A 12,050-nucleotide genomic window follows, 5' to 3' on the forward strand; every position below is an offset into this window, starting at 1 on the left:
ATTTTTCCTCTAGAGAATGTGACTGTTAGGGCTTCTGTGTAACACACTGCATATTCATTTTTCATGCAGATCAGTGACTGGTAGTCTTGGGTCAGCGAGGGCTTAATAATGCAAAGATTATTAATCCATCCAATAAACCAAGAAGTGAGCATGCAAAAACTCTCTGCGTTCAAAAATTGGACTTTTGAGTGTTTATTTTTCAGTGAAGCCTCCCTTCAAATATGTTTAATTTGCCATCCTGACAAGCGCTTCTATGTTCATTTACTTTTCTGTGTGAGAAGAGGAATTATGTGCCGCCGGTTTTGGAGGGTGTTTAGCATTGCAATTTCACCTTGTGTCACGTTCAGGCAAGCCAGTATTTGAAGAGCTCTACCCTACCCTGGAAACCCCATTTGAACATTACCAGTTAATATCAATACTGAACAAGCATACTATTAGGGATTTTCTATTCGCTGATGTTTCTGTACTTTACGCCTGCAAGAGAATCCAAAAGACCCCAGATGTGGTGCAGACTAAAGCCCACCTTCTACTACTGCCACTGCAATGCTGGAAGATTTTTGGTATGCCAGTGTCTGACACCTTTCAACCGTACAGGTGGCAAGCAGAGCAGTCTGTTTCAGGGGAGACTACACACCACAACTCCTTGAAATGTCTTTGAATGAAATCTGCTGCATTCACCCGACTCAGTGACATAGATACAACTGAATCAAGATGTAGGGAAGATCGCGGAGTGGGGAGTGGGGTCCGGAGGGAGCACACTCCCCACCCGCAGGCAGCCTCAGCCTGCCTGCACACGTGACCTTGGAGTGCGGAGCACACCCCCTCCCCATAGACAAAGCCATGGCTGTCTGAACATTGTTGCCTCTGTCTAACCTTTTGCGGTCTCAGTAGTCTGCGGTGTCCTGTCTGTAACCTTTGTCTCTGAGACTTTTTGTCTCCTTTGTCATACAAGGGGAAAATGACGTGGTGGAAATAGGTGCCAAAATAACTTTGTACCACCCCACGATCTCGGGACCGGAAGATGTGTAAAGGTCACAGCCCAAAATGTATCTGCCTGGTTTGCATATTTGTCTCAATAAAAGGAGGCTCCACAGGGCTGGCCGGCAGCTTGCATGCAGCTCACCTGTGCGGAGCTCACCTGCTTTATCAACTCCTGCCTCATGTCCATCACTTCATCTCCATTGTCACACCAAAGGTGACAGAGCAGCCTCAACCCACACCAGGGAGTGGTCTCTATACATTGTTTTCCTGTGACGCAATGTCATTAAACGGGATTCCTACCCGTACTTCTTCCATCCCAACAGCAGAGAGCTTTTTTGCTGCTATCCACAAGTGGTTTCGCTATCCATTTAACCTCATGAAAAAGCCCAATACAGACAACCACCTCTCCATTTGGTAAGGGTTTCTACCTTAAGATTTGCATTGCCTTCTGCATTAAGAAATATGGTGTGATTTTTGCTGTTGCTCATCATGCATGTGGGGTAAAAGTGGGAGACTATATTGAGGAGCAAAATCTCCCCACAGCTACCTCTTGGAAATTTAACCTTTGGTATTCACGCAATGTCTGCCAGCATGTCAGTTACTGTATGCATCAACATAAAATAATGGAAATTCAGAGAAAAATGTGAGGCGTGAACATCTTTGCTGGAGAGGCAGGTGGTGAAACCTGCTGTATGAATTGATCTGTGGAGAGCTATTAAGATGGTCGAGAGCTGTTACCCAAATGATATTCTGTGATCCTTTTTCATCTGTATGGGTGTGATCCAGATAGTCCTGTGCCAAAATACTTCCATGTACACACTTGAATTTATGCAGTTTCCTCTTTTGACTGCAGATCCTTGTGCTGCATTAAATGCTGTCTTAGAGGACACCTGGACTTTTAGAGTGTTTTCCCCCAAGCTGCGCAGTTAGGAAGGGAGGCTCGCGGAAGCTCTGATACACCTGTGGAGGTTCTGTGTGGTCCTTTGCATCCCTCCGTCTGATTCCACATGAAATTTTGTACACCATGTCATAAGAACAAAATGAGAGGTGCTACAGGTCTAATTAAATTCTGAGATCAAGGAAATGTTCAATTAACATGGTAATTAACACAGCAATCCCATCTCTGTTTTTTGTGCTGTATCCCTTCAGGAACATTGGCATAATGAAGAATCTAACATAACGGTGCCTGCTGGGCCTGAGCATTTTTAGCACATGGTCACCAGGGAATTAAGCAAGTGCCTCTCCTGAGACTCCAAGAAGTTACAAATCATTTAGTAATCAAACAAATGGCTTTGCCTGTGTTATGAAGAATGGCGCGATCAATTGTAAGTGTCTGACTGACTTGTAATTTATTAGTCTGTATTGCTCTTTTCTGTAATTGTTGTTCATTGGTTTGCCTTATACAAAGATATACTTCCAAGTGCTGAGTAAAATCATCATTGATTTTAAGCCGGCTGGTGCTAAATCCAGGTTTCTGTGGAAAGTCTGTATTTATTTTTTCCTTCTTCGTTTTTGTCTACATTTTCGGCAAAGGAAGCATTGTAGCTAAATTGGGTTTATAAATACAATGCCAGTAACTTACAGCTAAAGCTGCTTTACCTCCATCAAGAGTAATCTCTAGGCTGTATGCTTTGCACATTTACAATGATATTATACCAGCATAATTCCTTTGACTACATTGGTATTTGCTCCCAAACAAGTGCATTTGAAATGTGTGGAGCCAAATTGTAATTTTTGGACACTCTTTTTCAGACTCCTGATGGATTGTAATGGCTTAGAACAAATTAGGTATTTTAGCTCATTTATCACATGCTCATTTACCACTAAATCAGCATGCTGAAAACTAAGATAACATGTTTGAATAAATTGGTGTTGATACATAATAAGCTGTCAATGGACTAGTTACAATCAAAGGCAATAGCTACCTCCACAATTGATTAGTGGCTTACATTGTGTCAAGCTTATTCCTTAAAGGGAAAACATAAGTTTTTCCCAAACCAAGTATTTACCAGTGTGCCCCTATTTCTTAATCTTCCCAAGACTGTGATTTCATGAATCTGCATTGCTATTTTAAAACTTTTTGCATATTTGATTGTTCCATACTTCATGATAGTATATGAGCATTTTTTTAAGAGTATGGTGAGTCTGCTTTAATTATTACAGGGGCATTTAATATGGAGCAGTTTTGTGATTTTGGCTAGTCACTCACTGCACTATTTGCACTTATGGTGCACAGTTACAGTTTGCACAGTACTCTAGTTTCGATATTTCAGTATGAATTACAGGGGTTGTCTTTTTGTCTGTCCTCTTTTAAGTTGCTTGTTTTCATGAGTCATGTGCTTGGGCAGAGGAAGATACAGGGAAGAGTTTGGGATGCCTGTGTTTGGATAGCCATGAGGGAATGGATATAAAAGTAATACTGATAAATATGGAATAATCAAAATAAAAAGTCTATCTCCAGCCTGCCTAGTGCCAATTTTGAACTGGGAAAGGGGAGGAAAATATCCCAATCTAAAAATCAAAGAAAAATGTGTCTGGGACACAAGCAGGATATTCAGGTCTACAAACACTGGAGTTCACATGTAGGTCCTTGGCAAATCCAGTGTGTGGCTGTCACCTGGGACAGGCTTGTCTGGGTGAGGTGTGCAGGCAGAGTGCAATCCATGCTCCCATACTACATATAGGCTCTTCACAGGGTGTCATCATCTGAACCATCCCATGCACCAGCCTACTTTCTGTAATAGCATTTTAAGTTTGCCATAGTCTTTTTATCCTCACAACAACCCTGCAAAGTAAATCATAGTACATTTTTAGGATTTTGGGGATTCAGTTTCTGTTGTAAGCCGTGGCTATCTCTTTGATTGAAAATGTACCAGAATAACATAGCCAATGTCATACAATGAACCTGAGGTACAGAGGAGGAATTTAAAATTAGGCCTCCAGATCCTGCATTTTTTGAAGTTTAAAGGGAAGACCTTTGGCAGCTGGCTTACTGAGAATAAAAATGAGCAGACAGTATTCTACCCAATCAAAGCATGACACATCCCCAAGGGTTTAATTTGAGAAATTGGAAGACATGATTAAGAATTCTGAGCCTCAGGAATAAATGACATGAGCATGCACAGAGTGCGCCTCTCCTCAGTTACCAATATGTGCATGTGTGATGATTCCACAACAGTTACTTCTAAATAAAATGAGTGTCCTTTGGGTAAAGAGCACATTTGGCAATCACCATGCAGTTCTGCACTCAGTCTCCCCACATCAAAATTGACAACAGCACTCAGTACACTTGCACAATAAATACATCCCAGGTCAAATCAAGTTGTAAACACAAACACACAAACACCTTTCTTTATATGATACTCCCGTTCCAAAGCTTTAACCATTCCCATCAGACATCTCTATCAACAAGTTTCCAGGTTCAGAACATCCATTCCCAGCCAAAATGAAATACATGTACCAACATGCCTTTGAATAAAGTCACTTGGGGGGGGGTAATTGCTTGATATTCTCCAGTAGCACTAGTACAAGAGCCAACTTACACCCGGGGATGTATCTGCCTGGGAGGGAAAAGAAAAATCCTACTATTGTGCAATGAACAAATAGTGCAAATCATAATTACATATAATATTACATATACTCGCTGTCCCTTGTCATGGGATTTTTCTTTTAGATCTAAAGCCTGTGGGCAGGGACTGTCTTGTTTTGATTGTATGTAAGCTGTTCTGGGAGCTTTTTTTGGCTGAAGAGCGGGGTACAAATGCTCTAAATAAATAATCTATTATGTGCTAATCTGTATTTTTACAGGATTACATCTTTTGGTGTTTGATATCATGGTTTCAGTTATGAAACTGAGGAAACACTGCTGCTTTCTAAGCTTGCCAGATCTTCCACCCCCTCAGCTCTCATAAACTTCATTAGATATACCTGTTCTGCCTCTATAGCTCCTGCTTTGCTTCCTTCTCATGCACCCACATAGTTCTGCCTCCTAAAACCTGGTTCACAGTTCATCCTTCCTTCTAGCTGCAGCACACCTATTAGGGCCAGACTGACACCACTGGTTGGGAGGTAGCTACAGTGGTACCTCGGGTTAAGTACTTAATTCGTTCCAGAGGTCTGTTCTTAACCTGAAACTGTTCTTGACCTGAAGCACCACCTTAGCTAATGGGGCCTCCCGCTGCTGCCAGGCCGCCGGAGCACAATTTCTGTTCTCATCTTGAAGCAAAGTTCTTAACCCAAGGTACTATTTCTGGGTTAGCAGAGTCTGTAACCTGAAGCGTATGTAACCTGAAGCGTATGTAACCCGAGGTACCACTGTATAATCAAATCGAGATTTGGAGTCTGTGTTTTCTAACCCAGGATCTCTGAGCATTAGTTGTTGGAGATTTGGGCATGAAATACAGAAAGAATAACTGTAAGCTGATGGGGCTATTTTGCAAAAGGTTCAGGTAAAAAACAAGATTATGTCATTTTTGTGTCCTGTTTTATGGTGTATTTATTTGTGCTTTTCACAGTGTTGTCCCTTTTTAGAACAAGGTTTTTCAGGAATGCTTGAATATCTGGATTCATTTCAGTCTGGCTTCATGCCTGGTCATGGCACCCAAATTACAATGGTCATCCTGGTTAATGATAACATTTTTCAGGAGTGAGATGTGGGGAGCATGACCGTGCTGGTTCTAGACCTCTCAGCAGCTTTCTATACCACTGACCATAGTATCCTTCAGAGTGGCTCAAGGAGGTGCAGGTTGGGAGCACCTGCTGCTGCTCTGCTCCTAAATTCAGGACTGTTTCCAGAAATTTATGGAGGGGCACTGTTCAACGCCATGGGGATTTTCCTGTGGTGTTCCACAGGGTTCCATCTTGTTCTACGTTCTATTTAGCCTCTATCTGAAGCTTCTAGAAGCTGACCTCAGGAGTTTTGGAATGAGGTGTCACCAATATCCAGGTGGCACCCAAGCTTATACCCTCTCAATCAGGAGAGGGGGCTGAGGTGCTAAACAGGTGTTTGGAGGCAATGATAGGCTGGATGTGGGCCAACAAATTGAAACTGAATTCTGAAATGCCGGAAGTATGATGTGCTCCAAGTTTTCAAGTCCAGGAGGTAGTAAATCGACTCGGAAGGAGCAGGTTCATAGGCTGGAGTTTCTCCTGAATCCAACATTATTACTTGAGGCTCAGGTGGCCTTGGTGCCTACGAGTGCCAATTTCCCACCCCAGCTGGTTCACTGGACCCTTTGGGATAGAGATGATACTCCAGACACTGGCAACTTCCACACTGGAATATTGCAATGTGCTGGGGGGGGGGGGGGCGCTACTCATGAAGATAACTTGGAAACTTCAACTGGTCCAAAATACAGCAGCCAGATTACTGGCTGGGGTTTCCTTTAGAACATATTTGCATAAATTTGCATAACATTTTATTGTTAAAGCCATTGCATTGGTTGCCATTTCATTCCCAATTCACCTTCCAGGGTGTTAAGATCAGCAGAGGGAGCCCTGGGGGGGGGCGTGGTCCAGGACAGTGCATTCCTTCCGCAGATAAGCACCCCTGACACTTTCACTCTGGAGCAGCTGCAACACCCCGTTGCAGAACCCAAGCTGCGTGCACGTGGTTCTCAGGACGTCACCCATCCAGGCTCGGAGCAGACCAAAGCCGGCTTAGCTTTCGTGCTGGTGGCTTCTCCGATCACCCGGTGGGCGAAGTCCTGCTGGTTCTCTCCCCCTCCCACTTTTAGTGAAGAAACACGGTGGGTTGCCTCCAGGAATGCTGCCGGAAGCGAGCAAGATGAAAGAGTGATTGGTGGAAACCGCCAGCAGCTGCCGCCTCGCGCACCCCACTGCTGGCTCCGAAGGCTTCCCAGCCCTAGAGGGGCGAGAGGGTGCCTTGGAGGGGGGCTGGCTGTAGGGCTGCCCCGCTTGCTGGCCTGCCGGCCGGCCGCCCGCCCACGTGGTGCCGCCTGCCGGGCGGGCGGGCGGGCCTGCCCAGGTCTGGCTGGCTCGCTCGCTGAAATCCCGCCCAGTCGGGAGCGTCACTGGCTCGGGCTGAAATGCACACACGCGGGAGGAGGAAGCAGCCGCCCGCAGTTCGCGCTCGGCTGGCGAAGGCTGCATGCGAGAGGCAGCCGCGCAGGGGCCCATAGCCGCCGAGGAGGGGACGCCATGTGCCGGCCAGCTCTCACCAGGCTGCTGCTCTTCCACCTGCTGCTCGTCAAGATGCACATCGCCAAAGGTGGGTGGGCGGCGCGGGCGAGCGCCAGGCGCGCGCTGGCTGCCCCCAAACTCCTGGCTGACCCTCGGCGTGGCGGGGGGGGGGGGACCCCGAGGCCACCCCGGAGATGCATGTGCGCGCAAACGGGCAAGGCGCACAGAGCCACGGATATCCCGGTGCAAACTGCTCCAAGGGGATAATCGCTTTAAGCCAAACCCGGGGGGGGGACGACGACACCTCTCACCTGGGGACACCTTTTCCAGAGGACATCACTCCTATTTAGCTGTGGTCCGATCAGCACCGTTGCAATTTGCCATCGGTCGTTACCGCCCCCCCCCCCCCACAACTGGGCTAATGCAATGTGCCTTCAGGAATTGGGCTGAGGAAAGGTGCCATATCTACACCTTTGGCTCTCATCGCCCCCCCATCTCCTTTTTGAAACATTGCCGGGGGGGTGAGGCTTATGTTTTAGGAAGCAACAGCGGCGGCTCCCGCACCTTCTCCCACTTGGCTTGGAATGACCCTTTGTTGTTGTTGTTGCTGCTGCTGCTGCTGCTGCTGTTGTCATCCCGCCTGAGCCATGCCTGCCTTCTGTCCCCGAGCGCGATCCGTGCCGCCTCCCCAAAATGGGCACGCGCCGGGTGGGTGGGGGGGGGGCGGAGGAGCATTGTTTCCCGGCGGAGATGCTTCCTTGTATGCAGATGGGGCTTTGTGCGCTTTTCTGCGCCTTCTCGCGGAGAACGTGGCCTAGAACGCTCCGGGCTTGCTTGCCGTTTTGCAAGCGGGCTGTGGAAGGGATGGCTGGGGGACCGGAAGGCAGGATGGAGGGAGGGAGGGGGTGACCCCCCTCCACCCACCACCCCTCTAAATTCCGGGTGTCCCTTTGCCGCTTGCAGGCTCCGCCAAGGAGTGCGAAGAGGACCAGTTCCAGTGCCGGAATGAGCGGTGCATCCCTTCCATTTGGAAATGCGACGAGGATGACGATTGCTCAGATAATAGTGACGAGGCAGATTGCCGTGAGTATCAGGCGTGGGGAGGCGATCAGCCCTCTTTCAAATCCTCTCTTGCGAGCGGGAAGACAGCTGGCTGGGGGGGGGGAGGTGGGGGGGCAATCTGCTCCTGTTCTGCCGGGATGTCTGCAGGGTGGGAGGTGGGAGATGAAGGCGCGACCCCGCTCGGTTTCGCCTGCCCTGGTCTCCCCCGATGGGCAGAATGGCGAGGGCATTGCTCTGCGTGCATCTCCCGAGAGACGTGTGTCATCAGCGGATTGACCCCGGTTGCAGGAAGGGAGTGGATTTCAGTTTATATCCTAGGTGAGACGTGGGCGTTTGTGTTCGAAAGGATTACATGCAGTTCTGTGGCTCCCAGCCTGGAGCGAAGCCGCGCAGGGCTTCACGCTTCCGTCTTAAGAAGCTCAGAATATCAGTTGGCTCGCTTCGCTTTGGCAAAAATGGTCCCGTGCGAGAGAAATCCCGTTTCAAAGTTTCGTGGCACTGTGTAAGATTACACCCTCTTTCAGTTTATGAATGAAATTGCCTCTTGTGCCGGCGACTTTTTGATTGGCTGCCGGGTAAACGCCAGATAGGTCACATGGTACCGGATCCCTTCTAGGAGTGGCGCTGTGTGTGTGTGTGTGTGTGTGTGTGTGTGTGTGTGTGGAAGAGTTCTGGACACATTGAACCAGCCTCACCTTCGCTCTGCCCCTGGAAGGCCACACCTCCCTGTCATTGGTTTAGGCTGAGAGGACATGGTGGTGTGTGGAGGCAGCCTGACAATCTAAATTTATGCACTCAAAGCCGTTTAGTATTGCATGGTCATGATGAATCCTTTAGGGCAAGGGATGATTAAGCTCTTTAACAGCAAGTGCCAATGCAGGTGATGATTCATTCTAGTAGTTTCAGAAATACAGAGCTTTCTCTTAGTGTGCGACAACTTTCTGAACTCTGCTGGGGAAATGGCTTTGTTTTATGTTTTTGGTATTATTATTTTTTTAATATATCAGTTACTTCCCCAATTGCTCAACCTACCTTCAGGCTTATCTTGCATTCCAGGAAACAAAATTTTAAAGTTGTTTTATGCAAGTTATATATTATTGTGATCTGGAGTGAACATTATTGTTTGTGAACTGCATTTCTGGCATTTTATGTGTTCATCATCCTAAGTAAACCTTTTCTCAGGTTGGCTTTTTAAAAACAGCAGTATGTTTATTGTGTGCAGAAAAATGGATAGTTAAATTGCATGACTAGCTGTCCAGGTAAAACATGATCAGACTCTGGGCAGGTAATGCTATAAGTTCTTTAATAAAATTTTAGAAATTTATTGTGCATCTGGGGCTTCAAAAAGAAAGAATGTTGCCTTCTTCCTTTTATACCCATCTGGTGAAGCAGCAGCAAACCAGAAATTTGAGGCACCTCCACGCCATCCTATTTAAAGCAGATGTCTTTACCCAGAAAATCCTGGGAATTGTAGTTTGCTCCCCACAGAGCTACAATTCCCAGCACCCTTAACAAACGACAGTTCCCAGGATTATTTGAGGCAAGCGACATGCTTTCAATGGATGGTGTGACCTCAGAGTAGTCCAAAAGTGCTCCCTTCTCTCCATCTTTGTAAAAATCCAGTGGTTTGTTTGGTAAGTTAGGCTGAAAGTTAGTGATTGGCTCATGGTCACCCAGTGAACATCATGGCTTAGTTGGGGTTTTGAACTCTGCTCTCCCCAGACCTAGTCAGGCACTTTTAGCATATACTGCACTGCATTGTCAGCATGTACATGTGTCAGAGTGCTTTACTGAGTAAATATGCTATGTAAGCTTGATGAGCTGTTGATTCATGCTGACTATTATGAATGGCAAAGGAGCATGAGATTAATGACAGATGAAGGAGAACATTATGCCTTTTGTGTTGAAGTCCTGCTTAATCTTCTGAGCAGTGGTAAAGTTTCCTATTTGATGGTGGAGCTAAAATACTAAATGTGTGTGCCCGAAGACTCATGTTCTAGTTGTTTAGGGAAATTGCTATTGAATGAATGAATGCTGCATTTGTAATTTATGAAGTCCTCAGTGCTGTTTCCATGAATCGTAATTGCTTATTCTGTGGAATAAGTTGATAGCAGGCACTGGGGAAATGGTTACTTGTGCTACTTATGCCATGCTTTTGCTTTGGTTATCTCTTATTGCTGAATAATTTCACAATCTTTATCCCTGGCTAATGTTCAAGGCTTAGTTTTTGCAAAGAGAAGATGAGGTGGTACGCCTGTGTCAAGATGTTTATTTAATTTCTATACCACTTAATATATTTATACCTCTGAATGGTGTACAAAAAGCTGGAGCAACAACAGACAACTTAAACAAAATGTTACAAAAATACATTGTTATATATAAAAATGTTACATTAATACAAACTTACTTGTATATAGAAACCAATATTGGTTCATTTTCCTTCTGACACTGCCTCTCAGCCCTGGCTCCTCACCCAGGGTCGAAACAAACTCTCACCTTACCCACAAAAATCTCACGGGAAGAGTTACTGTAAAAGTTACCATCACCCTAGTCTCTCACTGTGACTGATACTTCCTCAGTCTGCCCACAGCTATGTCCCATTCAGCTGCACTCTCCACACCCAGTTCCAGGGGTTCAAAGGATGGGGAAATGACCGCCCTCTGTTCATAGCTCTTTCTTCACCGTCTGTCCTCTCCTCTTCCAGCTGTTTTTTTGCAGGTTGCTCTGGAAGTTCTTGGAGGGAGGGACCCCAGCAGGGAGAAGAGGGGCAAAGCCCCATTGTGCAAGTGGAAGTCCTTGTGCAAGGGTTTCTGCTGAGGGGGCTGGTTGGGGGACTCTTGCCTTCGATCTTTTGTAGTTTAAGCTTTGATGATTTGCAGTTGGATGTACAGTCGTACCTTGGAAGTCAACCAGAATCCGTTCTGGAAGTCCGTTTGACTCCCAAAACGTTTGGAAACCAAAGTGTAGCTTCTGATTGGCTGCAGGAAGCTCCTGCAGCCAATTGGAAGCCCCGTCGGATGTTCAGGTTCTAAAGAACATTTGCAAACCAGAACATTCACTTCCGGGTTTGCGGCGTTTGGGAGCTAAAACGTTTGATCGCAAGGCGTTTGACAACCAAGGTACGACTGTATTCACTCTTGCTTCCTTTCCCCTATTAAAAGTTCTCTTTTTTCTTCTTCACCTCCTCTGCTCTTTTTAAATGCATCTTCTCAATATGTGGTTGCAACATCTGATTAATGTAACTTGTTGTCTTGTGGCTGTATTGTTTGGAAGCCTGTTGTCAGGAAGAATATAACATGAGTGGTGACCAGATTGCTTTCTGGGTCTAGGACAGCATTTCCCAGACTTGGGTCTTCAGCTGTTTCTTGGACTGCAACTTCCATCATCCCTGATCATTGATCCTACTAGCCAGGGATGATGGGAGTTGTAGTCCAACAAATAGCTGGAGACCCAAGTTTGGGAAACCCTGGTCTAGGAGGACCAGAACTGGAACAAAGCTTCCAGATCTACACAGACACGTTATATTTTTTGCTTCCTCCTTTTTTTATTAAGTTCAGCTAGCAGGTAAAAGTTAATTGGCATCTCAGTAATAAACTGTAAATTGCTAGGGAGAAGGTAATTCTCACCCCCAAGCAGCTTCAAAACGTATACTGTTTAGGGGCAAGCCATAAGTGAGCATTTTCACCCTAAATTTTAACTGCTTCAAGAAACATGAAATGTTTATTTTTGTTCAGGCTGTTACTTCTGCAAATAATCGGCTTATAAAACAAATTAGGCCTTGTAGGCGTAATGGCCTAAATATCTCCCAATTTCAAAAAGAATGTGGTATATTTGCAATGGCAATAATGAGCAAATTATGCTGTATC

At 46.0% G+C, this 12,050-nt stretch overlaps 1 protein-coding gene across 2 annotated transcripts in view; it reads left to right on the top strand.

The window, feature by feature from the left end:
* The first annotated feature begins 7,021 nt into the window (after positions 1-7,021).
* The window catches only part of LRP8 (LDL receptor related protein 8), a 203,104-nt gene continuing 198,075 nt past the window's right edge, over positions 7,022-12,050 (top strand). For both annotated transcript variants that reach the window (XM_082225617.1, XM_082225619.1), the window contains exons 1-2: positions 7,022-7,210; positions 8,086-8,205. In XM_082225617.1, the coding sequence (XP_082081743.1) occupies positions 7,141-7,210; positions 8,086-8,205 (190 nt within the window). In that variant the 5' untranslated portion in view covers positions 7,022-7,140. The remainder of the gene's footprint in view (positions 7,211-8,085; positions 8,206-12,050) is intronic.

Source organism: Podarcis vaucheri (genome assembly GCF_965113315.1).
Source record: "Podarcis vaucheri genome assembly, chromosome: 6".
NCBI classification, from domain to species: Eukaryota; Metazoa; Chordata; class Lepidosauria; order Squamata; family Lacertidae; genus Podarcis; species Podarcis vaucheri.